We start from the raw sequence: 27,448 nt of genomic DNA on the forward strand, positions 1-27,448 counted from the left end.
CCATCAGATGTCAAGGAAATAAGCAGCTAACTTATTTTTAAAAGACATCTGAAAGCAGCCCTGTTTAGGGAAGTTTTTAATATTTAATGCTGTATTGTTTTTAACACTCGATTGGGAGCCACCCAAAGTGGCTGGGGAAACTCAGCCAGACGGACGGGGTATAAATAATAATATTATTATCATCATCATCATCATCACCATCTTATTGCTGTTAACCTGTAAGCCTCCATTCAGTTTGATAGTACTAATCACCATTCATTTTGATAGTACTGATAATGACCACCAGCAGCAGCACAGAACATGGTACAAAAGAAGGGATGTTAGAGAAAATGCAAAATTTAAATTTAAATGCAAAATTTAAACACCCAAGAGATGAGCTGTGGTTTTGAGCTCATTCAGCCTACGTGGTATAATTCACACACATCTTTCTCTCTGTTGGTAAGATACAGGAACTTCCTTCTGCTTTCCATTTCCATAGAAATTGAATATGTTGTACAAAGAATTAATTATGGCTACACTCCCAAGTAGTCTGTGTTACTCTCTACTGAGTAAGCACTCACAGGATTAGGCAGCATGTTACGAATGCATGTCATTTCTTTAATCGTTGCTAAAAACAAGTTCACTGGAAAATTAACTGTGGTCTGTTAACAAGCAGCTTTGCTGAATCATTTCAGGCTTAGAACTGCTTAGGGCATGTCTTAAGTGTTGCACAACAAATGACAGAACAATATGGGCTGCATTCACATGGCAGTTTATTCCATTTCCCCAACCTTTTCCTAATTGTTAATTTCCACATTATTGAGATTTCACATGACTGGTACTTGAATGGGGGCAGCAGGCTAACTCGGCAGTCTCAGGGCAGGCCACGTAGCAGCCACAATTCTGTTCTCCAACAGGACAACAGCTGGGGAGCTGCCACTGTCTGCTTAATTCTACCTAGCAGTAGGGCTGACCCTGAGAATGAGGGGGCACACATTTAAATGCATACATTTAAAGCAGTATCACTTTTAACAGCCATGGCTTCGCCCAAGGAATCTTAGGAACTGTCATTTGTTAAGGACACAGGATGTCATTAGGAGACTCCTATTTCCCTCACAGAGTTCCCTGAGAAGACAGGTTGACTGTTAAACCACTCTGGAAACTGCAGCTCTGTGAAGTCTGCTTTAAATTCTCAGCGCCTGGAAAGTATAGCTCCTAGGATTCTTTGAGGGAAGCTATGACTGTTTAAAGTGGTATGATCTTGTTTTAGAAGTATAGTGCAAATGGGGCCTAGGAGAGAAAGAGAGATCCATTGCTTGTGCTCCAAATGGATCCTCCTCTGAGGAGCTGGCAGAGCTCATCTGAGTACAGTAGTGTCAGAGCAGAGGTGGTTGGGTCGGTGTTCATGTCTGCGTCTTACCTAGTTGCAAGCTATCGATGGATCAGGACGGGCAACGTGGGACATGAGAATGAAGAGATTCCTGATCCCCTCATATATATTTTTTCATGATTATCATCACTGCTATTACTATTTTGAACTTAAAGTCAACACAATCAGAACAAAACTAAAATGGGGAAGCTGGTTTGGTGGGGGAGGGAAGGAGAAAAGGGGGGAAATCCTTTTCAGCTTATCAGAGAGGCCCTTAAAGTTTAACAAGTTCATCGCGGGGTTTACTCTTGGCATTGTATTGAATCACTTTTGCTACTGACCGTGAAGTGTTGGGGGGAAACCACTTCAAAGGTCTTCTATTTCTTCTGCAGATACTGCTGAGCATCAGTGGGTGCAACTAGTTAATTTTAGCTGCATACATGCCCTATGTTCAAAGCTGTCCTGAAGCCATAGCTTACCTGGCAGCAATTCAGTATGCCAAGTCCCAAGGGTCAATCCACACAAACAAAGTCCAGGAAACGCAGTTCAGAGTCAATCCAAGTAGCCAAGTCTGAAGTCCAGCAGTCAGAATACACAGTCGAGGGTCAAACCCAAAGCACAGTCCAGTAGAGGTCCAGGCATAATCCAATCCAAGGTTCATCAACATGGGCAGTTGAGCAGACAGAGCATCTCAGCTCAGCTTTCCCCTTGTACTTTGCATGCTGGTTGAAACATCTGGGTTTGATGAGGCAGGTGACCCTCACCTGTTCTGAGCTGGGCTGTGGACCCTTGCCTGCCACAGCCTCCTAGAGTGCCACTCCCACTGCTCCCTACACCTCAGAGCCTGCCATGTTTGTGGGGACAGGGGTCCCTCTCGTTCTGGTGATGGGTCCTGCTGACCTGGTTCCTGTGCATTGACCCCCATTCCCTCACCATCCTCCGTCGCCCTGTAAGTACTTCCTTCCCTATCCCCTGCTTGCCCTGGTATGTCCTAGTCCCAGCTACATCCCTTGCCAGGATCCTCTTCTTCCTCGCAGTCAACCAGCCAGCTCATGACAAAAGCACATTTAAATCACATTTTCCACCTGCCCCGAAGAATCCTGGGAACTGTAGTTTGTTAAAGGAATTGTAGCTCTGTTGGGGGGATAAACTACAGTTTCCAGGGTTCTTTAAGAGTGAACACAACTTTATAAGTGTATTAAGGGGCCAATGAACTCAGGCGTTTGGGAAACCCTGGCTTAAGTACATGTCATTGAAACAGTCACTTTTAGCATTTCTCCCCTCCTAGGCTTAAAAGAAATATATATTGTAAACCCTTTGGGGCAGGGAGGGACTTGCCCTCTTGTAAAATGCCAGGATACACTAATGACTCATGGCACTTTGTAAATTATCATCCTCATGGGCACCTGCAAACAGTCAATGTTTTCCAGAAGAAAGTCAAGCGCACACTAGAAAATTCAAGTTTGCATAGTTAAAGCGCTCTGTTGCCCTAGCACAACAAAGTCACTTTGAAAAAGAAACAGTTTTTTTTGTGGTTAAGAAATTGATGGGGAAATGCATTGGAAAGTGTGGCATGTCGAAGGGGCCTCCTGTAGGCAATCAGGAGGTGAGCAGTTTGCTGATGTATAACCTCCCTGCAAACAAATCAGAACAAATGCTCAGTAAAGACCTGACAGAGTCTGACCTCCGTGACAGCCTTTTGCAAGCAAATCAGGATAAATGCTCAATACTCAGCTCATCTGAGGAGCCCCCCATCGCCATGTAATGATCAGCCCACTCTTTATTTTAGTTCACCTCTTCTTTCAGCTCACAGTAGAATCCGCTCCTCTCAGCAGCAAAGATTACTGAGATCCCCTTCACAATAGCATTTCTCTCTATATTTTCTGCAGCTTTTTGAGGTTTTGGGCAGCTTAACCCCACAGCTGATGTTTTAAGTTCCTTAAACAATCGGGTTTTGTTTCGTTTTGCTCCTTTTGGCTTTCCTGAGGTGGTTACTTTTTTTTCCTGTCCAGCAAGCACTTTGAAGATCAAAACTGTATTTATTTTGGAGAAGGATAAAAGTACCGTCTCATTTGATTACACAATCTTTGGGCAAAAAGTATTATGTAAATCCATCTGTATTCCTGTTCCTTCCAGTTGGAAATGTCGCCCATACAGCAGTGCTGCTGAGCAACAGTTGTTCTAGGAAATGTGACATAAATCATATCAGAAAAAAGCCACACAGTCAACTGTACTTCAGACAGATTGTTGTCCCCCACCTCCTGGGACCAATGAGCCCATCTCTACAAACTGACAGGTGTATTTTCATTTGAAGTATTACACTAAGACGAGTGGGGAATCTCAGGTTGCCTGTGGCCTTCTAGGCCTCTGTGTCTGGTCCTCAGATCTCTCATGAGCTCATACCCTGAAACCAGGGAGTGTTTATTGAGGAGAGATTTTACCATTGCCTTATTATCTTAATCCTGTGTTATCCCACATGAAGATCAAGTATCCAGAGCTTTGTGATGCAAAGTCAGGCTCCTGCATCATGGATCCACCTGTTTTTCACCCACCAGCCACAGAAAACAATCATGTTATCACAAACACAGCTGCATTTACCGGCTAAGTTGTAAGATCCTATGCTTTAAGACACTGCTGTGGCCCAAACCCTGGCTCTGAAGCATGGATCCTTGAGGTGGTGGTAAGAATTGAAAGAGTATTTACTCACATGGTCATGACACAAAAGGAGAGAGCACCAAGCAAAAACAAAGCCACACTCTCACCCACCTGTAAGCAAATAATATTTTTAATTTTAAAGAAGCAGGTGCTTCTGTTGCCGAGTGCTGGAAGTTAACGTGGCAGGTATTGGAAGGCAGAGAATAATGAGGGGAAATCTTTTAAAACCTATACATAGGTAGTGTATCACACCTTCAAAACTGACCCAAATAGCAAAACAGAGCAACGCAGATTGTGAGTGAGGGGACACTATGCTGCCTTTAAAGCGCATTCTAAACACATCCCCTCCCTCAAAGAATTCTGGGCATGGTAGTTTGTTAATGGTTGCTGGGAATGGTAACTATGAGGGGTAAACTACAGTGCCCAAAATTCTTCGAGGGATGTGATTGGAATGTGCTTTTTAAAGGTAAAGTGTGTTTGCAGCCCAAGGAACATAACTTCTTATGTTCTGGTCCCGTAGAAAGGTGTTAAAATTTTGCAGGATGGTGTTTAGTTGAACAGAGCAAGCTACAAAGCAAAACCAATTAATGATGCCTGCTGAGGCACTGTTAAATATTTAGGATGACCAGAACGACAAGCTGCTTTCAAAAGACCATATTAAGTTTTATGAGTGCAGCCAGTTTGACTATTCCACGTTGCAGAACTGATACAGACAGGTAAGGTGATATGAAAGCTTTGGCAAGTAGCCCTCACTGAAAAATTAACTCGTCAACTTTAAGTGGCGAGGTGCGAGAGGACAGGCAAAGGACACAGACTTATTTGCTGTGGGGAAATATTTTATTTTCCATATAGATGTACTGAAGATACCATCTGACAGAAATGTCTCCAGATCTCAAATAAACATGAGGAAGCATCACATTTTGAATAGTTATCCTAATCCTAATCTGAGCTGGGCCATCCATGAGGCAAAATGAGGCGGCCACCTGGGGCAGCAGATCCGGCCTCCAAGAAATGCATCACCTGCTACTGCTGCCACGGTGGCAGTTATAGCTGTGCCATGCTGCGAAGAAGGAGAAGGAGGAGGAGGAGGAGGAGGAGGAGGAGTTTGGATTTGATATCCTGCTTTATCACTACCCTAAGGAGTCTCAAAGCGGCTAACTATCTCCTTTCCCTTCCTTCCCCACAACAAACACTCTGTGAGGTGAGTGGGGCTGAGAGACTTCAGAGAAGTGTGACTAGCCCAAGGTCACCCAGCAGCTGCATGTGGAGGAGCGGAGACACGAACCCGGTTCACCAGATTACGAGTCCACAGCTCTTAACCACTACACCACACTGGCTTATGGTCCAGATCTGCTGCCTCCTTGGCATCCATTCCATGCCACCTCTACAGTGGTCGCTTGGCAAACAGGAATCACTGCTGGTCTCCTCCCACCCTTGTTCCCAGTGCAGCTCTTTATTCCCCCCTGTTCCCAATGCAGATCTTCACTCACCCCTTCTTTCCTGCTGGAGGAAGCACCATTTTGTGGTTTGTCTCAGGAGCCAAAATATACTGGGCTGGCCCTAATCCTAATCCACACCACTGGCACCAACTCCAGGGGGCCCTGGGGGCTCGGGCACCCACAGAAAATTGTTGTGGGTGCTTGGCACCCTTACCACGGGGACCTGGACACGACTTCTGGGGTTTGCAAGCACTGCTGCAGCGTGCAATGTAACATGACGTCATGACATCACAGCATGCATGCTGCTGGACACCCATAAACTGGGGCCCAAGTCGGCACCCCTGATCCACGCACAAAGCAGGGATGGAGGGATACTTACACATGCAAAGGATCCTGGCTAGGGATCCACATAACAAGCAAAAATAGAAACAAGGTGAGGCTTGAGAAAAGATGTTTCTCCTGCAGTCTTACAAACTGCAATTCTGCAATTGCAATCCTCCTTTGCCATTGCGGCTGCCTTCTCCGAGTTGGCTTCTCTGCAATTGTTTCTTAGGACAGAGCTGCCTTTTAGAAGCACAGTCCTATCCCACAGAATCCAGAAACCCACAGGATTTTGAAAGCAACATTCTTCTTTGCCAAAATCCAGGCTTGCAGTGTATTTCTTCTTCACATGCATGGGAACATTTGTGAATGTAGTTTCAAAGTGGGTAGCAGAGTCCAGGTTGCTTATCTGCTAGACCTAACCTGCTTCTTACCCCCTCTGTAAGGGGAATCCCTCTCGCACAAACACAAATGTTTTGTTCTGGTTGCCAGGCAGCTGCAAAGGACGTATTGGCTTCACATCAAGCTTATTGATAGCGAAACTGTTTTTACCTTATTGGTAGTGAAACCGCACGGCTTTATTTAACCAAGTTTTTTAAGAAACGGAAAGAACAGAAGTTTGCTACATGTTTTAAAAGCATTCTATATACAGTAAATAACAAATACATTATACATATATCTCCAACCAACATTAGCTTGCCAGAATGCCCAGTCCACAAATTGGCCCTAGTGCCTACTGCTTATTAAGGTTCCCAGCTTACTAACATGGTGCTCAAAGGTACAAGATGCATTTTAATTGTGTCTGTGGTTTGTGTGGCATGGCTTCATGGGCTAAATTTTAATCCCTGCCAAGCGTAAACTAGCCAGCCTAAACTACAGGTTGCAATGTTAGAATCATAGAGTTGGAAGGGACCCCATGGGTCATCTAGTCCAACCCCCTGCAATGCAGAAACATGCACCCATACCTGGATCAAACCTGTGACAGTGGCATTATCAGCACCATGCTCTAACCAACTGAGTTAACCAGCAAGGCATGGGCACAAGATGTGGGACACAATATTCAGATGGAGGAATGCGAAAAACTATGGAAGAGTGAGATAAAATTTACAGAATGTAGGGTGATTAAAGAAAATTATATGAAAATGATGTATAGGTGGTATCTAACTCCAGTCAAATTAGCAAAAATGTACAAAGCTAAAGAAAGCAAGTGTTGAAAATGTAAAACAACAGAAGGGACATTTTTCACATGTGGTGGGATTGTAAAAGAATTATTGGGAAATGATTTATAATGAAATGAAGATGTTTAAAATAACCTTTGTTTAAAAAAAACCAGAAGCTTTCCTAGTAGGTATTACAGGAGTGGACCTACCAAGATTACAAAAGAACTTATTTATGTATGCAACTACGGCTGCACAATTACTACTAGCACAACATTGGGAAGAAAAAGGTGTCCCAGCCAAAGAAGATTGGCAAGTTAAATTATTGGAATATGCTGAAATGGCGAAATTGACAATGAAACTAAGAGGAAGAGACGACAATGAATTTAAAGAAGATTGGAATGACTTTATTGCATATATACAGAAGCAATGTACACAAGTTAATACATTAGCAAGGTTCTAGGACTACTTGTAATTTTATTATGCATGGACAATAAGTAATTTTAATGTTTTTTTTAATTTACAATGGACATGTGGAATGCTGATAAATAATGGAACCAAGGAAGGGATAGGGGGAAGTCAATTTCTTTGGTTTGGTTTTGAATTTGTATTGCTGTTGTTTTATTTTTTGTTATTTTTGGAAAACTAATAAAATATTACCAAAAAAAAGAGTTAACCAGCAAGTCCAGCCACATTTCTACTACAGATAGCCTTAAATACCTGGCTTGGAATACCTTTGTGTAGAAACCTGTCCAACCTGTACGGAGCTTAATGCCCACAAGGAACTCGCTCATTTCTTATCTGTTTCATTATGCAGGATGTTAATAACTGGATTTGGCATCCGTCGTCCTTTTTCTTTTTAATTTTAAAGAAATGCAATTATTACATTATATTCACAGAAAAAACAAACACACATATATGGCTACCGACTCCCCTACAACACAGGGAGATAAAATGGGAAGAGAGGAACCATGCATTCCACCTTGAGCTCCTTGGAAGAAAGTTGGAATACAACTGTAATGAAAAAATATACTGTGTAATAAATAGATAAAATATGATATAAATAAATTTGGAAAAAGATGTTTTGTCTGTTTCCTATGCATTTGGACAACTCCTAAGATACAGTAACCCAATTTTGCATGATGGTTCCCAGGATGAAGAAGTAGCTTTCTGGAAATTACCGTATTTTTCGCTCTACAGGATACACTTTTTACCCTCCAAAAATTAAGGGGAAATGTGTGTGCGTCCTATGGAGCGAATGCAGGCTCCGTGGCTTCAGCGATAGCAACGTGAAGCCTCCGAAGCGCAGGGGAGTGCTCCCTCCGTGCTCTGGAGGCTTTGCGTTGCTTTCGCTGAAGCCTGGAGAGCGAGTGGGGTCGGTGCGCACCTCTTCAGGGATAGCCGCCTGAAGCCTTTGGAGCGCAGTGCGAGTTCCCGCTGCACTCCAAAGGCTTCAGGTTCCTTTTGCTGAAGCCGGGAGAACAAGACTCTCCTGGCTTCAGCAAAAGGAACCTGAAGCCTCCGGAGCGCACCGGGAACTCGCACTGCGCTCTAAAGGCTTCAGGGATAGCCACATGGAGGCTTTGGGTTGCCTTCACTAAAGCCTGGAGAGCGAGAGGGATCGGTGCACACCGATCCCTCTTGCTCTCCAGGCTTCGCTTCGCTGGAGAGGAGCTGCACAGTTTTCCCTCTCTGTGCAGTGCCCCTTCAGCGAAGGGTTCTCCCCCTCTAAAACAAGGTGCGTCCTATGGTCGGGTGCGTCCTATAGAGCAAAAAATACGGTAATCTCAAGTTTCTGGATATGTTTGGATACAACTCAACATGATTTTGAATCAAGAAATCCCAGAGCAGTGTAACAACATTAACATGTATCTGCTAGCGAACAATTCAAGGTTTTGCTGTTGGCAGATAAAGCCCTAAATGACCTGGAACCCAAGGAGCTCTGCTTAGGGTAGAGAAAGTCCTACATCTTGTCCCATCCAGGAAACAACATCCAACATCTAAGAGGACATTTACACAAAGCAGGTCATTCTTGGTAGTGCCCCCACCACCACACCACCAGTGGATCTCCCTCATTATTTGACTGCCCTCCATAGTAGAAACAGAATACAGTACCTACGCTTCTATTGACTGCTTTTGGTTCATACTGAAAATAGTTTGTTTTTTTCAGGGCTGGTATTATGGCCATTGCTGCTGTTGAAGTTGATTATGATTTTAAAGTATGTTTTTATTACTGTGTGCTCTGTTGTTTTTTTAATACCGCTAGCTGTCACGTGCTCCTAATCGGAGGAAGGGCAGAATGTCAAAACAATGAATCATCAGCTGGACACATCTGTGCAGTGTGAACAAAGTTTTTTGTGCAACCGAACTTACAGAGTTTTCTAAGGAGCCATGTTGCTCCTTTGAAAAAAACAGATGAGAAAGGATGAAAATAAAGGGGAATCTTTTCCTTTCAATCTTCATAACCGTGTGTGCACGTGAAAACCAACATGTATGCGCGTGCACGCATCTTCTCTTATTCTGCCATTCTTTGCAGCACATCAATTTACTTCTCTTTTCTTTCATGCTTTTTCTCCCTTCCTGTCTTCCTCCCCCCCCCCCCGCGCGCCTTTATCCTGATTTTCCCTTCTTTCTTGCCGTTTCCTCTCTCTTTACCGGAGAAAAAGGGCGGCACGGCACGTATACAAATGTTACAGGACTCCCATCATGCCCTACCGGCGTGATAAGAATTGTAGTCCACTCCCTGGACGTCACGGAGTGCTCCTTCCTCCTGCGGGTGTTCTTATGCCCAAACATTACCCAGGATGAACGTCGTACGGCATGTGCTCATTCCTCTGCCGTTGCCGCGTGACACGTGTGTGCGTGCATGTGTGAAAGAGGCGCGGGGTTGCGGGGAGAGATCTTCCATCTTTCGCGGCCTCCACTGCCAGAAGAGCGCGGTTTCGAAAGCGGCAGTACCCGAGAGGCGGCGCCGAGGCGCTGGGCGGGGTCGGAAGGCTTTTTTGCTCGCCTCTGGACGCGGGGGGAGCTTGGCTGATGCAACGTGGCCACGCTTGCAAGGCTCCGAGCTCCCTCGCCTGTTCTCCAGGTGTCACGACGGAACGGACGCGTCCGGATCGCACCCCGAGGTGCTGGTAGGTCTGGGCAGGAGCGGCGAGGAAGGAGACCCTCCCGCTTGCAAGGAGGCGAGATTGGGGGCGGAATGAATTGGGTTAGGGGGAGCAAACCCCAAGGCGAAGCATCGGGGGCTTCCCAGAAGGCAGGACAGGGAAGGGGGCGAAGGAGACATGGGGAGCGGATCGGGAACTCCCCGGGACAGAGAAGTGGGGGCGAGGGGAAAATCGACCCCCTCTTCTCTGGGGTGTGGAGAAGCGTGGCGGCGGTTTGTAGGGGAGACGGCGTAAGGTGGGCAGGAGAAGGTCCGCCCAGCACCCATGTGGCGGGAATAGCAGCTGAACAACAGACGAAGCATTCCTTCGCTGATGAGCTTCTTCCTCCACCTCCCACCGCTGCGCATCACCTGTTGGGCTGTTGCCTGTCACGCAGCTGTCAGACGTGGCCGCTCGGTGCCATAAATAGAATAAAACAAATAGAGAATTCTGCGCGGGGGGGGGGCGGGGAGTTTGCTAGGTGGCCGGGGTATAAGGGGGGCAGCTAGCCCCCAATCAATAAAAAATAAATAAAAATACATAGCTAACTGAGGTTCTGCCCTCCCAACAAAAAAACTGGCTACGCCGATGCTGAAAGTGGCATTGAGTAGATGTGGCCAGAAGGAGCTGGCATGGGTGCGGAAAGGGTCCCTAGGCTCCAAAGGTAAACGGAGACAAGGATTAGGGATGTTTATACATAGTGTGTATGTGATCTCGGGCTCCTGGGATACCTCCTTGATCTTCAGTCCCAAAACTTGTGAATAATTTGGGCTGCAATGCCTGTAATCACTTTTACCAAGTGCAGCAGTACATTAACAGTTAAGAGTGTCATTCTGAGAGCTGGGAGAGACCAGGGTTCAAATCTTCACTCAGTCCTGAAGCACATTGGGTGACCTTGGGCCACTCTCTGTCTCTCAGGCTAACCTACCTCCCAGGGTTGTTGAAAGGATGAAGTGTGGGGGAGGAGAACCATTTACACCACATTGAGCTCCTTGGAAGATAAAGGTGGTATAGAAATATAATTAGTAAATCATAAATATACAGGCAAATGTGTAAAGGGTTTCCACTTCATTATACAGTATATTAATCAGCTTTTTTAAAAAAGCATGCACATCCCTGATTAAATTAGGATTCAGATTTTACAACGAACTGACTGTTTTTGACACAAGAGTCGCTGTGAATTAGTAGTGAAAATGTCTTACTGGGAATACTGGATTCAAATCCCCAGTTGGCTACAAAGCTCACTGGCCGATCTTGGGCTAGTAGTAGTTGCTCTCTTGCTCTCTCTCGGCCTAACCAACTTTGCAGGGCTGTTGTTCAAGGCAAGGATAACATGGGGATGTGCTCTGTGCACTGCTTGAGTGCCTTGGAAGAAAGGCCGGATAGGAATGTAACACACCAGTAAAAAGAAAATAAAAGTACGTATAAAAAAATACAAGTAGCTAGCTAATTACTGGAAGGAACTGCCACCTTCTCTCACACCCACAAGGTGGGAGTGCCTATTCTTTTGAGATGGTTGTCATGACTCACGCACAAGTTAACTGGAAAAATCAAAACAATGATACTGTAGTGGGGTTTTCCCTCAATACTGTTGCTTTTACCTATAGGAAAAATTTTAGTCACTTGTTATTATCTAAATTGACTAGAAGTGTATATCATTAACCAGCTCATAGAGTATTAGTCGAGGGGAAATGCTAAGAATATTACTACATGAGTTCTTCTGAGCATGTGCAGAGTGTCTGCCTTTCTGGCCAGTTAGGGTTCAGTGCTCGCTGCCACATAATGCGAGAGAATGGTGTGGGTGGCATAGGGCTTGTGTGAGGCAGGGAAGTCGTGCGTTTGCAGGTGCGTACCTGGGGATTTGGTGAGCATAAGTGCTCAGGAGTTGTGTGAGTCAGGGGTCTTTTTTTGGGTTGCTGGGGGCAAACTAGATGTGGTTAAAAGCTGCTGCATGGGGGGCAATTTGGTCTTAGGCACAGGTAGCGTGTGTGTTATTGTATTTCTCCAATGGAAATTCCCCCCATATGGAAAATATGAACCTGACTTACCATGAGTCAGGCTGCTAAGGAGCAGCTCAGTGTTGCCTACATGAAGTGGCTGGGGGTTTCAGGCAGGGGTCTCTCCCAGCCCTATCTGAGGTGCCATGGACAGAATCTGGGGCCTTTTTTGAGGTGAAAGCATGTGCTCTGTCACAGCCCTTAGCCATAGGGGGAGATGGGTACACTATGGGTCCTTGTCACTCCCCGCTCCCCAAATGGTTTTGAAGAAGGGTGGGTTTAAGTTGTGTCTAAGTTTGGCTCTTGGCTCTTGTTCCGTGTGTTCTTGCGTACGTATGAGAGCAGGGACGGCCTTCCCACAATGCACCACACAGCCGCATGTGTGGTTTGGGGTTAAGGGTGGAGAAGCTACAATCCCCAGGGAGTGGAAGGTGTGCCCAGGATGGGAATGAGAAGATGGGAAAGAGCTTTCCCTGGCACTGGAGAGGATTTGGCCCAGAGGCCCCTTGGCTGGAGGGTGTGTGTGTTCTGATTTCCCATAGATGTGGGTGCCGTTAGAAGCTGCCCATGAACAGAAGTCATGTGGAGATCTAAGGTATAATTGGTTTTCAAGGGGACTCCTATATTTAGCTGAATCAATCACTTCCATTATGTGTGTATGCAGGATTCTTCTTGCTGGCATCCATCTGTCTCGAGAGACAATGAGACCTATGGTGGGGAGGTCAAGCTGCTGGAAGACCAATGCAGGAGATACATGTTTTGTTGCAGCTGAGGCAGGAGAAGCCGCCCAGTTGTGCTACTGCAGATGCACCATGTCATTTCTTCTCTGTGCTCCTCCCAGCGGTTGTTTCTCCTAAGGTCACTGCTGTGGATACACAGACCTGACCATTTGCCTCCAGGCATTGCGGTCATCTGCAGGGGATTCCGAAGTGAGCCGATGACCTGGTTCAGACAATTATCTAAGGTTTTGCAAACCATGGTTTCTGAAGCTGAGAGTGTGAGCCAAGTGTTCCTCCCTTCTCTCCTATTTTCTGCCACCTTTGGCTCCAAGATTCTGGTTTATGAAGCCTGGAATGATCATCCAAACTGGGCGACTGTGTATCCTCTTGATAACGAGAGGATAAAATGAGGCATGTAGCTACACACAGCAACCCTGTAAAGTTGAGTTAAAGTGGTAGTTTCCTTGCAGCGGTGCTGCAGAACTGCATTGTAAAGTGCTTGCCTTTGATTCGGCAAGCTTAACTCTTGCACAGCACCCGGCCTGATCCTGTACTTCTTTTTTGCGGAGCTGAATTGGGGGAGGCTACTTGTGTGAGGCCTTGGACTGTAGCTCTCACTTGCTTGTGACAGAGTTTTAAGAAACTAGACTGAACGAGAAGCGGGTCAGCTCACGGAGCTATTAAAGTGTGGTGGTTCTGGGGAGAGAGATGTCTTGATACCATGTGGCCCCCTAACCTGAGACGGTGGGACGTTTGGTTTGATCATATATTTTTGCCGTTTGCTTTTTAAGGAGAAGCGTAAGCCGGACTGCTTCTAAAGTGGGGACTGGGGCTTGTGTGCCTAGGCTTGTAGGTCACTTTGTAACATGACGCTTAACTGGGGAGTGAGGGGGGGCAGAGGGGGTGGGACCTGGCTCTGGGACTTTAAATAGGGCAGGCTTCCTGCTGGGACAGGAATAGAGGAAGAAAGATGCAAGTGAGCCATGGTAGGTTTCTTTCAAATTTCAAACCCTCTTGTGTGTATGTGTGTGTGCTGGGTCGCCCTCATGTGAATGGAGGCAGCTCCTGCTGTGGTGCAAATTGAATTAGTCCCTTAATTAAAGGCTCCTGCGCACCTCTGAGCATGCCTCTTTCAGTCGGCCTCCTGTGAAGGCTGGCAATTCTGAGTGCTAAAATAACTCGCCCTCAGGGCAGGGAGTGAGGAATAGTTTTCAGCCCGAGGGCCACATTCCCTTCTGAGCAGCATCCCAGGGTCCACATGCCAGGGTGGGCGGGGCTAGAGACAAAAGTGGGCAGGGCAATTGATATCAATGTTTGCCCTTGTGCAGTAGGCTTGTTTCTGCACAGGAGAGAGGGTGTTTGGGGAGGGGCTGTAGCCTGGGAAGAGTCTGAAGGGCCAGAGAGAGACATCTGGAGGGCTGCATTTATTTCCCACCTCAGAATATTTCCTGTTCTATGTTTCGTTCTTCTGTTTGTGTATCCTTCCTGTCCTTTAAGATATAAGAGTGATGCCCCAAATATTAGATATTTATTTGTTTTTTATTTATTACATTCTTATTCCACCCTTCAAGGACCTTGCATATTTATCCTTCCTCAAGGCATCTCAGAGTACTGCATCCAACGACATACCTTGGCAGTCTTTTGTAATATGGCGCCCTATGTGAGGCCAAAATTTGGCAACCCAAAATGGATCCCACCACCATCTTCTTTCCTCACAACAACCCCGTGAAGTAGCTGAGGCTCAGAAAGAGTGAGAGAGTGAGCTGCTTCGTGGCCCAGTGGGGAATTTGAACCTGGTTCTCCTCAGTCCTAGCCCGCCTTTCCAATCCAACACCATGCTGGCTGTCGCTACTCTAGATCTGTTGCATTACGCTGCAAAATTTACTTATTTTATTTAGGAAAAAAGTAAACGATTTGATCGAAAAGAATTCTCAAAGTGGTGTACAAATAAGATTACATGACTAAAACCCACAAAGCAATAAAAAAAAACCCCTTAGTGTACATTGTTGGGGGCTGCCAACCCCACCTTCCCTTTACACCTGCTGAGAGTTAACCTATTGCCCACATAACTTTGTTTCAATGACCTGACTTTAGGTCTGTAAAACCTGACTACTAGCTGCTGGGATCACCAATACTTGTCGCAAGGTTGCCTCAGGTAAACAGGTGATGCTATTAATTTTATGACCTGTGGGTCAAAAGATGGTAGTTAGCACATTGGTTTTAAAGACCCATAAAGTAAGGTCTTGTGTAACTTGGAGAGTTTTCTCATGTGATTTTGTGGTGCATACGTCAATGTTGTGGGGTGAGGCTGGTGGGTGCTATCCCGCTCCCTCCTCATGCCTTCACTGAGCGTCTTGGAGAGACCAGCTCCTCATGTTTGCCTGTGTTTTTGCTCTTCTGTAAAGGAGCGAACCCAGTGCTGTGGCAGACAGTCCTGAGCCCTAAAGTGTGACTTCCAAGGCAACAAACAAGGTAAGGACATTTCTCTCCGGACAGAAAGAAGGAATTAAACATAATGGGAGGAATTAAACGTGATGAGAGCAGGTACTGATTGTACCTTCGCCTTGTAGCTATTTTGGTGGCAACCTGCATTCAGAGATAGTGGGGTCTGATGCTTGTGTCTTGCTCCATCCTCAACTCTCAGTAGATTGTGAAATATTGGCAGGGGGAGGAATCCGCTGAAGTCATTGCACAACGATAGGCTGCTCCTGCAACTGAACTTCCCCTCTTCCTTCTCCTCCCTCTCCTATGCACCCCCAGAGGGTTCGCGGGAACCCCAAAGCAGATTTAAGGAGTTGCAGGGAGAGGAGACGGAAGGAGAAGTTCTGTTGCTTGAGCAGAAGTCTGGTTTCTTGCCCAATGACTTTGCCAAACACAACCCATAGAAGGAGAAGGACCCTGGTTTTTTTTTTACTCAGTAAAAGTCACGCTTTTCAGTCGTGTTACAGTACAACTGTCTCCTTATTGTAGGATTTTCATAATGCATTTAAACCAAAAGGGTATGTTACCAAGTTAATTAGATCAGGCCTTTTCAGTGGTGACCCCCCAACTTGTGGACTGCTCTACCCAGGGAGACATGCCTAGCGCGACCCTTATCTGTTTTTGGGCACCAGGTGAATACCTTTTTCTTTACACAAGTTTTTGGCCCTTAATTGTGGCCTCTTTTAGTTGGGTGAGAACAGCAAGTCCTGATCTGTTTTATCTGTTCAGCTGCGCTTTTAGATTTTAGAATTTTATTGGGAGTTCTTTATTTGGTTTTAATGTAAGTTGCTTTGGGTCACTTTGTGAGAAAAGCAACTAACAAATATAATAATAAATAAATACGGTGTATCTCCGTGAGGTTTTTGTGCACATTTTTGCACAATCAGTGGTAGTGGCCCCCTTCCCTCCCCTCACATGCAGCTGATTCGATTCAAGACCATGCAGCTCAGTCTTCTACAGGGTTGGAACCAGAGGTTGATCCCTTCAGACCCCTGTTCAGGTCCATGGTCTGAGGCCTACTGGAGACCAGGGGCCTCCTCCTGCTGCTGTTCTTTCTGTTCACTAGAAATGGGGCTTGGGAACGACCTGTGGCCTTTGTTGGACTCCAGTTTCCCTCAGCTCCAGCCAGCAGGGCCAGTGTTTAGGGATGATGCTGGAAGTTGTAGTCTAACAATACCCTGGAGGTCCATAGGTTCCCTGTTCCTGCTCTTCAACATTCCTGCTTATTTGCCTCTTCCTCTTCCTCTAGCCTAGAGGTGGAGGGAATGCAAATAAGTGAGTGTGATGGGAAGAGGAGTAGCTAGCGCAGGCTTGCTAGGCCATCTGCTCCTCCTCAGCGCTAATAGTGAGGCGTTCCATGCCCTCAGGCTTATAACCAAAGGAGATGTGACACACAAGGAAAAAAGAAAAGGAGGGAGGAGGAGGGAAAAGCAAGCTCAGCCACAAGTTGCAGGTCTTATAATGCAGTTAGAAATGGCAGAACCTCAGTTCAGTTAGATTCCTTTAAACCTCCAATGAAGTTAATAGCAGGCTTTTGGTCATGTAAACTGGAAGACACTTTTTTGCATAAGAAGGCGCTGGCCGATTGAACAAGTTCAGTGCTTGCTTGAGGCTTCTTCGAGTTTTCCTTCTCAGGAGGGCTGTGTTGTTCCACAGCACACATGCTCACAAAGAGCCCAGGGCCATGCCCAGTTGTTTAAACATAGATCACCTCACAAAGCAAGATCCTGGCAAGGTGTGAGGCTTGAGCTACGTGTCGTTCTCAGTCCTGCGTCGTTCTCAGTCCTGCGTAGCTTATCTCCAGCTTTGGACAAAATGCAGCCGTGGAGGCTGCAAACTAAAGCGGAAACATTATGCTGTGTGCGTGTGTACGTATTTTTCCTTGCGGGGCATCCCCACTCCAAAAATGTTTTGTGTGTGTTTGTGTTTTAGTGGGAAAATGACACATGGGAAAAGGATTACGAACTCCCTTCCCATGTGCTAGTTTTCTGCTTTTGGCTGCGTACTGTAGCTTCAAACAGCTACGGTTCTGAGCACCCTTAGCAAACTACACTTCCCAGGGCTCTTTAGGGGCTTGGAAAGTGCTTTAAATGTATGGCAAGGACGCAGCACCAGTCTGCAGCCCTTTCTTCATTTTGTGAAACAATAAACCTTGAGGCAAACCACACACAGTTCGCCACTTGCAAGCATTGCACAATTCAGTACGTGCTTAGGCAGCTTTTTAACAGCAGCCCCTTCTGCACAATTGCCTCAGAGAATCTGTTATGCAGCTACATGTGTTTTATTTATGCCACAGAATGAAACGTGGGTTTGTAGGGACTTCGTTGGATTAAATGAGTTCACAGGTGTAGCTATTTCTACATCGCAGTTAAGTGATAATAAAACATCTTGCGTTGTTAGACTTAATTGAGTTTATCTATCATTTGATATTCTTCTCTAGCCTTAAGACAAGACTGAAAAAGTAGCAAAATCTTGTTGCTGAAATTGTATACATTTGGGAAACAAAGCTGGAATCTGATAAGCAGCAACACAGAAGCCACACAAGAGTAGAAGTTGGGTATTCCCACATTTAATTAAATGCAGTGTCTCAATTCAGACATCCTGCCAAATTGTAGTTAAGAAATTTTAACTATGGTTTGTTGTATTCGAATTGAAAAACTAGGGTTTACAATTGGATTGACTGGGAAAATAGAACTGGAAACTGCACCTTAAAATGTATTTACGAACCATGTTTTGTGCTTAACTATGATTTGGAGTGATGTCTGAATGGACAACCCAGTTATGGCTGTTCGTCTACCTTCACAGATTGCTACATCAAGGAGATATAATTTGTGAACTTAAGAAGCCAAGGACAGAAAACGAGAGTGGGCATGCTGCTGTAAACTGGTTTTTGCCTGTTGCATGCTTAGATGAGCACATAAGATACCTCCGCTGCATGTGAGTATACTTAGCCATCCTCTGTATTTGTTGTCATATATGAAGCTTCTCAAGTGGATTCAGACCATTGGGTCCACCTAGCCAAGATCTCAGGCAAAGGAAAAACCTTTCTTCAGCCCTGTCAATAGAGTGTTTCAACTGGAGATGCTGAGGGTGGAACCTGAGATCTCTGTGCATACACACCATACATGGCTTGCTCCAAAGAACCCTGGGAACTGTAGTTTAACCCTCAAAAAGCTAAACCTCCCCAGCACCCTTAACAAACTACCGTCTCCAGGTTGCTTTGGAAAAAGTCACCGTGCCATAAATGCTCTTTAAATGCAGGTGTGAATGCAGCTCAAGCGTCCTCTGGGAGCTTTGTAAATAGGAAGTCATGTGGAAAATCTTTTGCAACGAAGGAACTGCAAACATGCAAAGTCTTGTATGTAAGGCAACTGCCTTCATGACATGCATAGTCTGCAGACCTAGAGATATAAACATTTCCCTTAATTTCAGGCAATTAGCTCTGCCGAACCATGCCTGGGAGCCTTTGCAAGGAGACGGCTGGCGCTGCCCGATAGGCAGGCAGGAGCTGTCCTGTGCCAACGCTGCCCCTTCCCTGAACCCTTTCTCTCCCTGCCCCCACTCCGTGAGCTGGCACACATTCCTTCCTTTCATATCTGACCTTGGCCACCCCTACGTCTGTGAAGGTTAGTCCAGCCTCCAGTCCTCATTGTGGGAAATAATGAGCGGTTGGCATTGGCGCTGGAAAAAGGGGGGGGCAGCGGACAAAAGTTCACCGCTTACGCAGAGCCAGGCATGATGACCGTTGGCATCGCCTCCTGCTCACCCGCTGAAGTTGGCACACTCGCCTTGTGCAGGGACACGGCACAGGCAAATTTGAGAGGGTATCTGAATACGCAGAAAGAAGGGCAGGGAGGAGATTATCTGTTGCAAATTTTGCAGTTGCAACCACTTTTGCAGAGATTGTGGCCTGAGTCTGTTTGTTCTGAATTCTCTAACCCCAAGATGAGAGACCAGAGACCTGGGCGGCAGCAGGGTTTTTCCATGGGTGGAATGTGCCCCTGATTTCTGATAAAGTCTCTTATACGTCCGGGTGGAGGATAGAGAGGGGTGTGTGAGTCTGTGTAGAAGCTAGGCTACTACTATGGCAAAATTTATATTTGTTGCACCGCCCACTTTTGCCCCTGGCCAAAACAGGCCGCATCCACACTGTAAATTTAAAGCACTGTGATGCCACTTTAAACAGTCATGGCTTCCCTCAAAAAATCCTGGGAGGTGTGGTGTATTTGGGGGAAGTCGTGGCCATGTAAAGTGGTATCATAGCGCTTCAAATGTGTAGTGTGAATTTGACCTTAGATTAACTAAAAACAGTTAAAGCAATTGTATGTAACACACACACACACATCTATATATATTTATATCTATCTACCTGTCAAGGACTCATTCCAGCCAGACAAAAACAGTCAGGGTAGGATAAGAAGCAGAGCCTGGTGGAAGTTCCAGCTGCCAGACAGAAAGCCCTGGACAGGCACATTAGGCCCCAATGCCTGAGGGCTTTCACACCTGCTGTAAAATACCATATGCTCAGAGGCAAGAAATCCAGACATTAGTATGATTTGTGCTTGAGTAGAGAAAATGTGGCTCTATGGGTAATATGAGATCCAGATATTGGGAACTCTATTCTTGTTTTTAGAGTTTCAGGTCTTTCATGGCTACCGAAAACCACTGAAATGATTTTGACAGCAGCTAACTTCTCCTATAATCTGTAGAAAACCAAGGGATCGGGGTGAAGATAGATTCCAGTGGTCTAGCTAAGGCAGGGGAAGGATGTCTCCATTCAGCATAGCTGTCCCAGGAGCTCCCACCCACACCCAACTTCTAGAAAACTGTATTTTCTTGTTCACTTCCATCCATATTTCTTGAGAAACATTTTTTCCCCAGCCACAAATACCCATCCTGTTTATTCAGAGGGGGAAAACAAGCAAAGTTTCAGATGGCGCCGAAAAATAAATAAATTGCAAGGCATCTAAATGAAATGCATTTATGCCAATTTGAATAATTCCAGGCCTAGAAAGATACACAGTTTGACGTAACTTTAATCCCCTGACAGGAGTGGTAAGAAGATGTCCAAACAAGTGTTTGAAAGGCACTTTGTGCTGGGATATTCTTGGCTCCAAAGAGCTCTGACTCCTATTTCATGGTAATAAATACTTCTTATTAAAGTTTCTGGGGAGCAGGCCAGAGGAATTGACAGCACAGGAGCAGGCAAAATCTCTGTCCATCTTGCCATTTCAGTTTGTTACATTTCCTACTCATTTTCCAGACACAAAGTAATTAAAAGTCAATACACAATGCAATGCGCTTATATTGACCAGAATTCTGCTCAGAGTAGGCCCATTGAAGTGAATGAACCTGAATCAGTCGTGCCCATTAACTTTGGTGGTTCTGCTTGGCGCAACACTAGCTTTGGATCCCACCCCATGGTTTGGAGTCTCCTTGGAGTCTCTTTTGGACTATAACTCCTACTGTTCCCAGCCAGCGTAACCAATTGACAGGAATGATGGGAGTTGTAGTTCCCAGTGGAAGAAGGCTGGTTTGGGGAATCCAAACTGACCCTCCAACTGGGCATCTTACCTTTGGCCTTACACTCACTCCTTTCTCTGATTCTTCTCTGTCTAGGCTTGAATCCTTTTTTGCTTTGGAGAGGAGTCGGCAAGCGTGTGTGCCTGTGTGTGCATCTCGTAGCATATGTAATTCATGCAGCCTACAGGACACTGTCTCCGCCCACTTTCACATGTGTGAATCTTTGTATGCATATAGCGTCCAAACTCTTTTAATTGGCTGTGATTGAGGGTAGGCACAGACGACGCAAGGGCAAAGTGAGAACCCCTCTTTGTATGAGTGGGTTGTCCGTATGTGCGTGCATGAATTGATTGAGTGATGTGTGTGAGCTTAGTTCATGTTTCAGTGCATCAGTCCCATAGAGAATTTTGTAGGCATGTGTACCTGCGACTGCACAACAGTGTGAGGGCCGAAGTTCTGTGTGCTAAGCGTAATTGACACACACAAATGCCCACATCTGTGGGAGTGTGAGAGAGATTTGCTAATGTGCAAGGAGTGTATACACTTTTAGCAGTTCACTTTCCATTTCCCTGGTCCCATGGTACACGTGAGCCTGTGCTAGTTGTAGGAGAAGAGTCTTTTTTGGGGTGTGCACAGACAAGTGTGAAGGTGTGTGATTGTGCAAGGGCCCTAGGATTTAGCCGCGTGCACAATTTGTGTGTGTGTGTGTATCACATCCCTCCACCAATGGAGAAATCAAAAGCGGACCTCGAATCTGCAGCAAACGCCGACGGCGAATTCAATCAAGATCTACTCACTGACGAACCTGATACCCGCCCGGCCTGGGGGTCCAAAGTTCAGTATATCCTGGCCCAGGTTGGCTTTTCGGTTGGGCTTGGCAATGTCTGGCGATTCCCCTACCTCTGCCATAAAAATGGGGGAGGTGAGTGGATACGGGCATTTCTTGCAAGCTCAGGGCTGGCGTAGAGCAAGATTGTCCCCTTTTTCATTCATTTGTAGCAGGGTACCTGTACCGTTTAACCTCTCCTTATATTAAATGCCTGTGTCACCTTTCTGCCCCATTGGGCTTTCAAGGCATTGAACATCTCAACTTAGAAATCATTCAAAACACCCCAGCACACAAACTGAAAAGCAGTTACAGCCTTGACAGTGATGCACAAGAAGAGAAGAGATAAGAAGCAGATCACTATTAAAAGGGTATGGGAGATGGAAACGGCCAGGGCAGGGGCCACCACAGAGAAGGCCCTGCCATAAGTGGCTGTCTGCTTAAATTCCAAAGGTGCTGAGGCCCAAGGCATTTGGGGGCCTAAAGTGGACTTGTGTGACAATGAAGTAGCAACCTCAGCACTGCCACTGAACTGCCCCACCATGCCAGCTTCTCCTGCAATACACAAATACAACACCCGGGTCTTGGGTACTTCTTGGCCACTGTGAGCAGCACCTGGTAAATGGGAAGGGGGATAGTATTGTGTTGCAGGTAACAGCCAGGCTGTGCTTACAAAACAAACTTGCATAGCTTGAGCCTGCTATGGAAGCGTGTACAGCTGCCTTGGCCATTTTGGATGGAAGAATCCATTTTTGCAGGGAGGGGGTGGCAGAAACTGGATTTTCACAGTGCTGCCTTTGTACCAATCCCGAAAACACCTTCCTTGTGCCAGTCCCCCAAAAAACCACAGTTTTGAACGTGTTTAAGCAATGGTGTTTAAAAAGAAAAACAACCCCCTCCCTCTTTATTTGAAAGAGCCAAATATTTGGTTGCATAATCATGGCATGCGCTTCAGACAGGGAGAGAACTGGAGTCCACTTGTGGGTGGGGAGGAGAGCAGGAAGAGGTGGCAATTGGGGGAGTTTGCCACAGACTGTATTTGTGTCTTTGTAAGGGGGGGGGGGAGTTGAGCTCACCCCACAACCGGCTGACCCCTAATGCTCTTTCACGGGAGCACCTGTTTCCTCCCTTAAATTATTTGTGATTCGGGGGGGGGGGGTGACTGGTTGGTGGAATCAGGGGAGACTGCTGGGATCTGGGAGCGAAGTGTTGCTTGGATGCTGTAGCTGAGTGTCTCTGTCTCATCCTGGCCAGGTGCCTTCCTGCTGCTGTACCTGCTGCTTCTCTTCATCATTGGGATCCCCTTGTTTTTCTTGGAGCTGGCGGCTGGGCAGATTATCCGGCAGGGCAGCATCGGGGTCTGGAAGTACATCAGCCCCCGCCTGGTGGGCATCGGCTTTGCCAGCTGCGTGGTGAGTTGTTCTTCCGGCAGCACTTCTGAAAACCTTTTGCCTTTGAGCTCACCCACCCCCCAATCTCACCCATCAAGCTCTTCTTATACTATATTAGGGGTGTGGAATTGGATGCACCTGGCAGGCTGGAGCACTGCCTCTCCCTCCCCCACAGGCCAACTTTGACAGGTGAGTGGGCACCCCCACCTGTCAATCACCTGATGGCATTATGGTGTTGGGTAACAACTTCAAAGGGGCTTGTTCTCAGCACAGAACAGCTGATGGGAAAAAGCCCTTTCAGAGAAGTGCTGTTGGATTCAGTCAGCTGATTCGCATCCACAGTGCGCCCGCTTTTGAAATTTGCTTGCAGGCGAATTTTTAATCCAAACTGCGCCTGCAAACGGACTTTGAAGGCCTGCTGTCAGGCAGGGGCTTTGAAAATGCCAGTAATCAGTTGCTTGTCAGCGCTTGCAAAAGGCACACAGCCAGGAAGACACAGCGACACCTTTAAACCTCGACCTGCCCCATCTTTACCTGCCCCACACTTGACTTAAATGAAGACAGGTGGGTGTGGTTTAGCAAAATGGCCTCCTGGACCTAATGGGGAGGCCTAACTAGGCCAGAGGGTCTCCCACTGCTGGTCTGTGTCATGAATGGGCAACGTGTGGCCTTCCAGGTGTTGCTGGAATACAGCTCCCATCATTCCTGACTGTTGGGCCATGCTGGCTGGGGCTGATAGGAGTTGGAGTCCTAACAACATCTCGAGACACCAGTTCCTCAGCCCTGACCTTGTCCCACGGCCTGCTTCCCATAGAAGACAACTGGATATTCATAAGAGGGGGTGTGAAGGAGACAGTCCTCTGCTGCTAATGCCACCCTCCGCCAGCAACTGGAATTCAGAGGTAGACTTCCTGCAAGCATGGAGGCTCCATTGTCCCCTCATGCCAGCTGATAGCCATTGATAGACAAGTCCTCCACAAGTTTGTCTAATCCGATTTTAAAGCCACCTAAGAGTGACCTCCGCCATATCTTGTGGCAGTGAATTCCACAAACTAATTATCCAGATGGCAGCGAGTTATGGAATTGGTGGAGCGAAGGGCTTCTCCCCTCAGCCTTCTTCTGCCTTGCCTAGATTAAACCGCCAGTGAGATAATTGCCAATTGCAGTTAACATCCCTCCATAAATTCCTGGGGGTAGACATGTTAAACATCTCCAGTATCTCGCCCCGAAGCAGCTGCATTTTAGTGCTGGGAATATGATCCTAAGGAACGAACGACACTTCTCATTAAAAATATTTTTAACTAACGTGCTTAGACCACATCTATTTCTTTCGAAAAAAATTCTTGGAAGGGTGGGGCAATAAATTTTCCTGCCAAAAATTGTACTTGAAGGTGCTATATGCTGTAAATAGCATCTTTTGGGTACAAGGGAGTTTCAGGAGGCAAATGTAAGGCGCCCCCCTCCGAACATATGATTAACCCAATTCAGATCAGTGGACCCCCATGCCTGATTTTTCTTAAGGGAGGAGAGGAGACCAGTTTTGAACGCATGACATAAAAATGTGTTTTAACATGTTCTTTGACCCTAAAGAGCTGCCCCTTCCCCTGAGGTAGCTGTGTCAGTGCCCATTGGGGATGGAGTGAGAAGGACTCTGATTTCTTCCTCTTTCTCTTCAGGTTTGTTCGTTTGTTGCCCTGTATTATAATGTCATCATTGCATGGAGTCTTTTCTACCTGGCTAACTCCTTCCAGCTACCCCTGCCTTGGACTGATTGCCCAGCAGCAACCAATCAAACTGTCCCAGGTAAGGGATTGGAAGGTGTGAGGATGGGGCAGGGCTGAAGCTGCCTTGATGTCATTGTACGGAGACAAAATGAAGTGCTGATGAACTTGAGATACAGTGGTACCTTTGTTCTTGAACTTAATCAGTTCTGGGAGTCTGTTCGACTCCCGAAACTGTTTGAAAACCAAGGCACAGCTTCCAATTGGCTGCAAGAAATTCTTGCGCTCAAACGGAAGCGACGTTGGACGTTCAGCTTCTAAAAAACATTCGCAAACCAGAACACTTCCGGGTTTGCGGCGTTTGGAAGCCGATTTGTTCGGCAACTAAGCCGTTTAGGAACCAAGGTTCCACTGTGTGTGTGTGTGTGTGTGTGTGTGTGTGTATTGTGTGTATATATATATATATATATATATATATATATATATATGCCAAACAAATATTTTTTCAGTTCTGTCCTCAAAAAAACCCATAATCTTCAGTTAACCATACAAAAGTATGGATGGGAAAAGGGAGGAGAGGGGCTTGATTATTTTGTCCCGTTACCTTATTTATAAGAATATTTATATACTGCTATTCATTAAAAATAACAGTGATTTACAAACAATTGTGCATAAAACCACACAATAAAAACCATATAAAATGTTTAAATCAGAAATAAGCTAATTATTGTGGAAAGCTGGATTTTTAATTGCCTGCATAGGCCTGATGGAATAGGAAAGTTTCCAGCAGGCATTTAAAAATTGAAACAGAAGTTGCCTGCTAAATCTCTTGATTGGCAGAATATTCCTCAGCGTTGGGCCGGTGACACGAAAGTCTCAGCTCCTTGTTGTCAAATAAGCCTCACCAACGATACTCTGCCCCTAACCTTTGCACCTCTCTCTCTCTGTCTCTCTCTCTCTGTGTCCTTGTCCTCATCTTAGAAACGGAGTGTGGCCACAGTTCTCCCACCGTCTACTTCTGGTACCGCGAGGCCTTGCATGTGACCAACTCCCTTGACGAGAGCGGAGGCCTTGACCCGGCTCTTACTGGCTGCCTCTTTGCCGCTTGGGCTCTTGTGTGCCTGGCAATGATCAAAGGCATCAAGTCCTCTGGCAAGGTCAGTCACGAGGGCACTTTCCCTCTCATCAAAAGTTGACCTGGGTAGGAGGGAGTGTTTTGTTTCATCAACACCAGCAGAGAACCCTCTGCTCACCAGCTGAGCAGCAAAAAGTTTGATCCCAATTGGCCACAGGTTTCTACTTTGTCAGTGCATTCCCTGCATGGGATGCACTTGCAAAGCCGCACCCGGCTCCCTGCTGAGCACTACTGTCCCACAGCAGATATTACCAAGTGACATCAGCTAATGTACAGGTGCATTGGGTTTGGAAGAAATGGCCAACTTGGACCTTGCTGGCAGGCCAGGATTTGCTTATTGACCAAAGTTTCCCTACTCCTGCTCTAATTAATAGTGTTTTAAAATCATGCTTTGCCTTCAAATGGATCAGGATCCATAAACATGGTTCTAAGATTGTCCACTACTGGTCCCAATGTCAGAGTACCTGGGATGGAGAACTTGGAAATGAAATGCCACCATCTGGTACCAATGGTTGTTTCACCACAAACAAGCTGTCAATCCCTGGTTTTGATTTTCTCTCTTCACCCCCATCTCCTTTGCAGGTTCTGTATTTCAGCTCTCTTTTCCCCTACGTGGTCCTCTTGTGCTTCCTCGTACGGGCGCTGCTGCTAGAAGGAGCGGTTGATGGGATCAGAATCATGTTCACACCCAATGTAAGAGCTCTGTGCAAAGGAATAACACTCTCGTACTCATGTGCCCACTTCCCCCACTGCATGCAAATTCACTTTATCCCCCCCTCCCACCCAGCGCTTAACCGCAGGGCTAGCATTATTTCACTTGTTTACTTACAAAACTTCCATACTACTGGAGAAAAGTGGTGCAGACGTGTTTAACAGTGAAACGAATCCAAACCAAACAATTAAAAACTGGCTTAAAATAATCCAGTGGAACAACGCAACAAAACTGTTGGCAAAAGAAAAGGCAATATTACTGCAATTAATAGATTAATAGATTAAGGACTGCATATAGAAAACACTGGAACATAGGACACTGGTGGCGCTGTGGTCCAAACCACTGAGCCTCTTGGGCTTGCTGATCAGAAGGTCGGCAGTTCAAATCTCCGCAACGGGGTGAGCTCCCGTTGCTCTATCCCAGCTCCTGCCAACCTAGCAGTTCGAAAGCATGCCAGTGCAAGTAGATAAATAGGTACTGCTGTGGCGGTAAACAGCGTTTCCATGCGCTCTGGTTTCTGTCACAGTGTTCTGTTGTGCCAGAAGTGGTTTAGCCATGCTGGCCACATGACCTGGAAAGCTGTCTGCGGACAAACACCAGCTCCCTCGACTTGAAAGCAAGATGAGCGCCACAACCCCATAGTCGCCTTTAACTGGACTTAACTGTCTAGGGGTCCTTTACTTTTTACCTTTTCATCTAATTTATACTGAATCAGACTATTGATCCATTTGGCTCAGCAAACTCCTGCCAGATAGTGACCACTTCATCAATGCATGAAGTACTAGCCTTGCATTGGCAAGTAGGTCATATATGGGCATAGAGAGTGAAAAAAATCTGAACAGTGGAGGTAAATCACTGTGAAAAGTGGAATTCC

At 46.2% G+C, this 27,448-nt stretch overlaps 1 protein-coding gene and 1 long non-coding RNA gene across 5 annotated transcripts in view; one reads left to right on the forward strand and one right to left on the reverse strand.

Annotated features, from left to right (window-relative positions):
* Positions 1 to 7,305: 7,305 nt before the first annotated feature.
* LOC309355337 lies at positions 7,306 to 9,759 on the reverse strand. Its single transcript, XR_014162499.1, has 2 exons — positions 9,636 to 9,759; positions 7,306 to 7,565 (listed from the first exon to the last, which is right to left on the reverse strand). It is a non-coding gene; the product is annotated as an uncharacterized lncRNA (long non-coding RNA).
* A 176-nt stretch (positions 9,760 to 9,935) lies between these two features.
* The window catches only part of SLC6A16 (solute carrier family 6 member 16), a 32,589-nt gene continuing 15,076 nt past the window's right edge, over positions 9,936 to 27,448 (forward strand). The window contains exons 1-9 of one of the 4 annotated variants that reach the window (XM_081885951.1): positions 9,936 to 10,054; positions 15,191 to 15,257; positions 18,072 to 18,203; positions 18,699 to 18,892; positions 20,886 to 21,711; positions 22,870 to 23,027; positions 24,683 to 24,809; positions 25,709 to 25,884; positions 26,445 to 26,555. In XM_081885951.1, the coding sequence (XP_081742077.1) occupies positions 21,516 to 21,711; positions 22,870 to 23,027; positions 24,683 to 24,809; positions 25,709 to 25,884; positions 26,445 to 26,555 (768 nt within the window). In that variant the 5' untranslated portion in view covers positions 9,936 to 10,054; positions 15,191 to 15,257; positions 18,072 to 18,203; positions 18,699 to 18,892; positions 20,886 to 21,515. Of the gene's footprint in view, positions 10,055 to 12,469; positions 12,662 to 13,746; positions 13,772 to 15,190; positions 15,258 to 18,071; positions 18,204 to 18,698; positions 18,893 to 20,885; positions 21,712 to 22,869; positions 23,028 to 24,682; positions 24,810 to 25,708; positions 25,885 to 26,444; positions 26,556 to 27,448 lie in introns of those variants that run through there. The other 3 variants (XM_081885950.1, XM_081885953.1, XM_081885952.1) reach the window with 3 other exon arrangements.

This window comes from Podarcis melisellensis, assembly GCF_964234715.1.
Source record: "Podarcis melisellensis genome assembly, chromosome: 13".
In the NCBI taxonomy this organism is placed as follows: Eukaryota; Metazoa; Chordata; class Lepidosauria; order Squamata; family Lacertidae; genus Podarcis; species Podarcis melisellensis.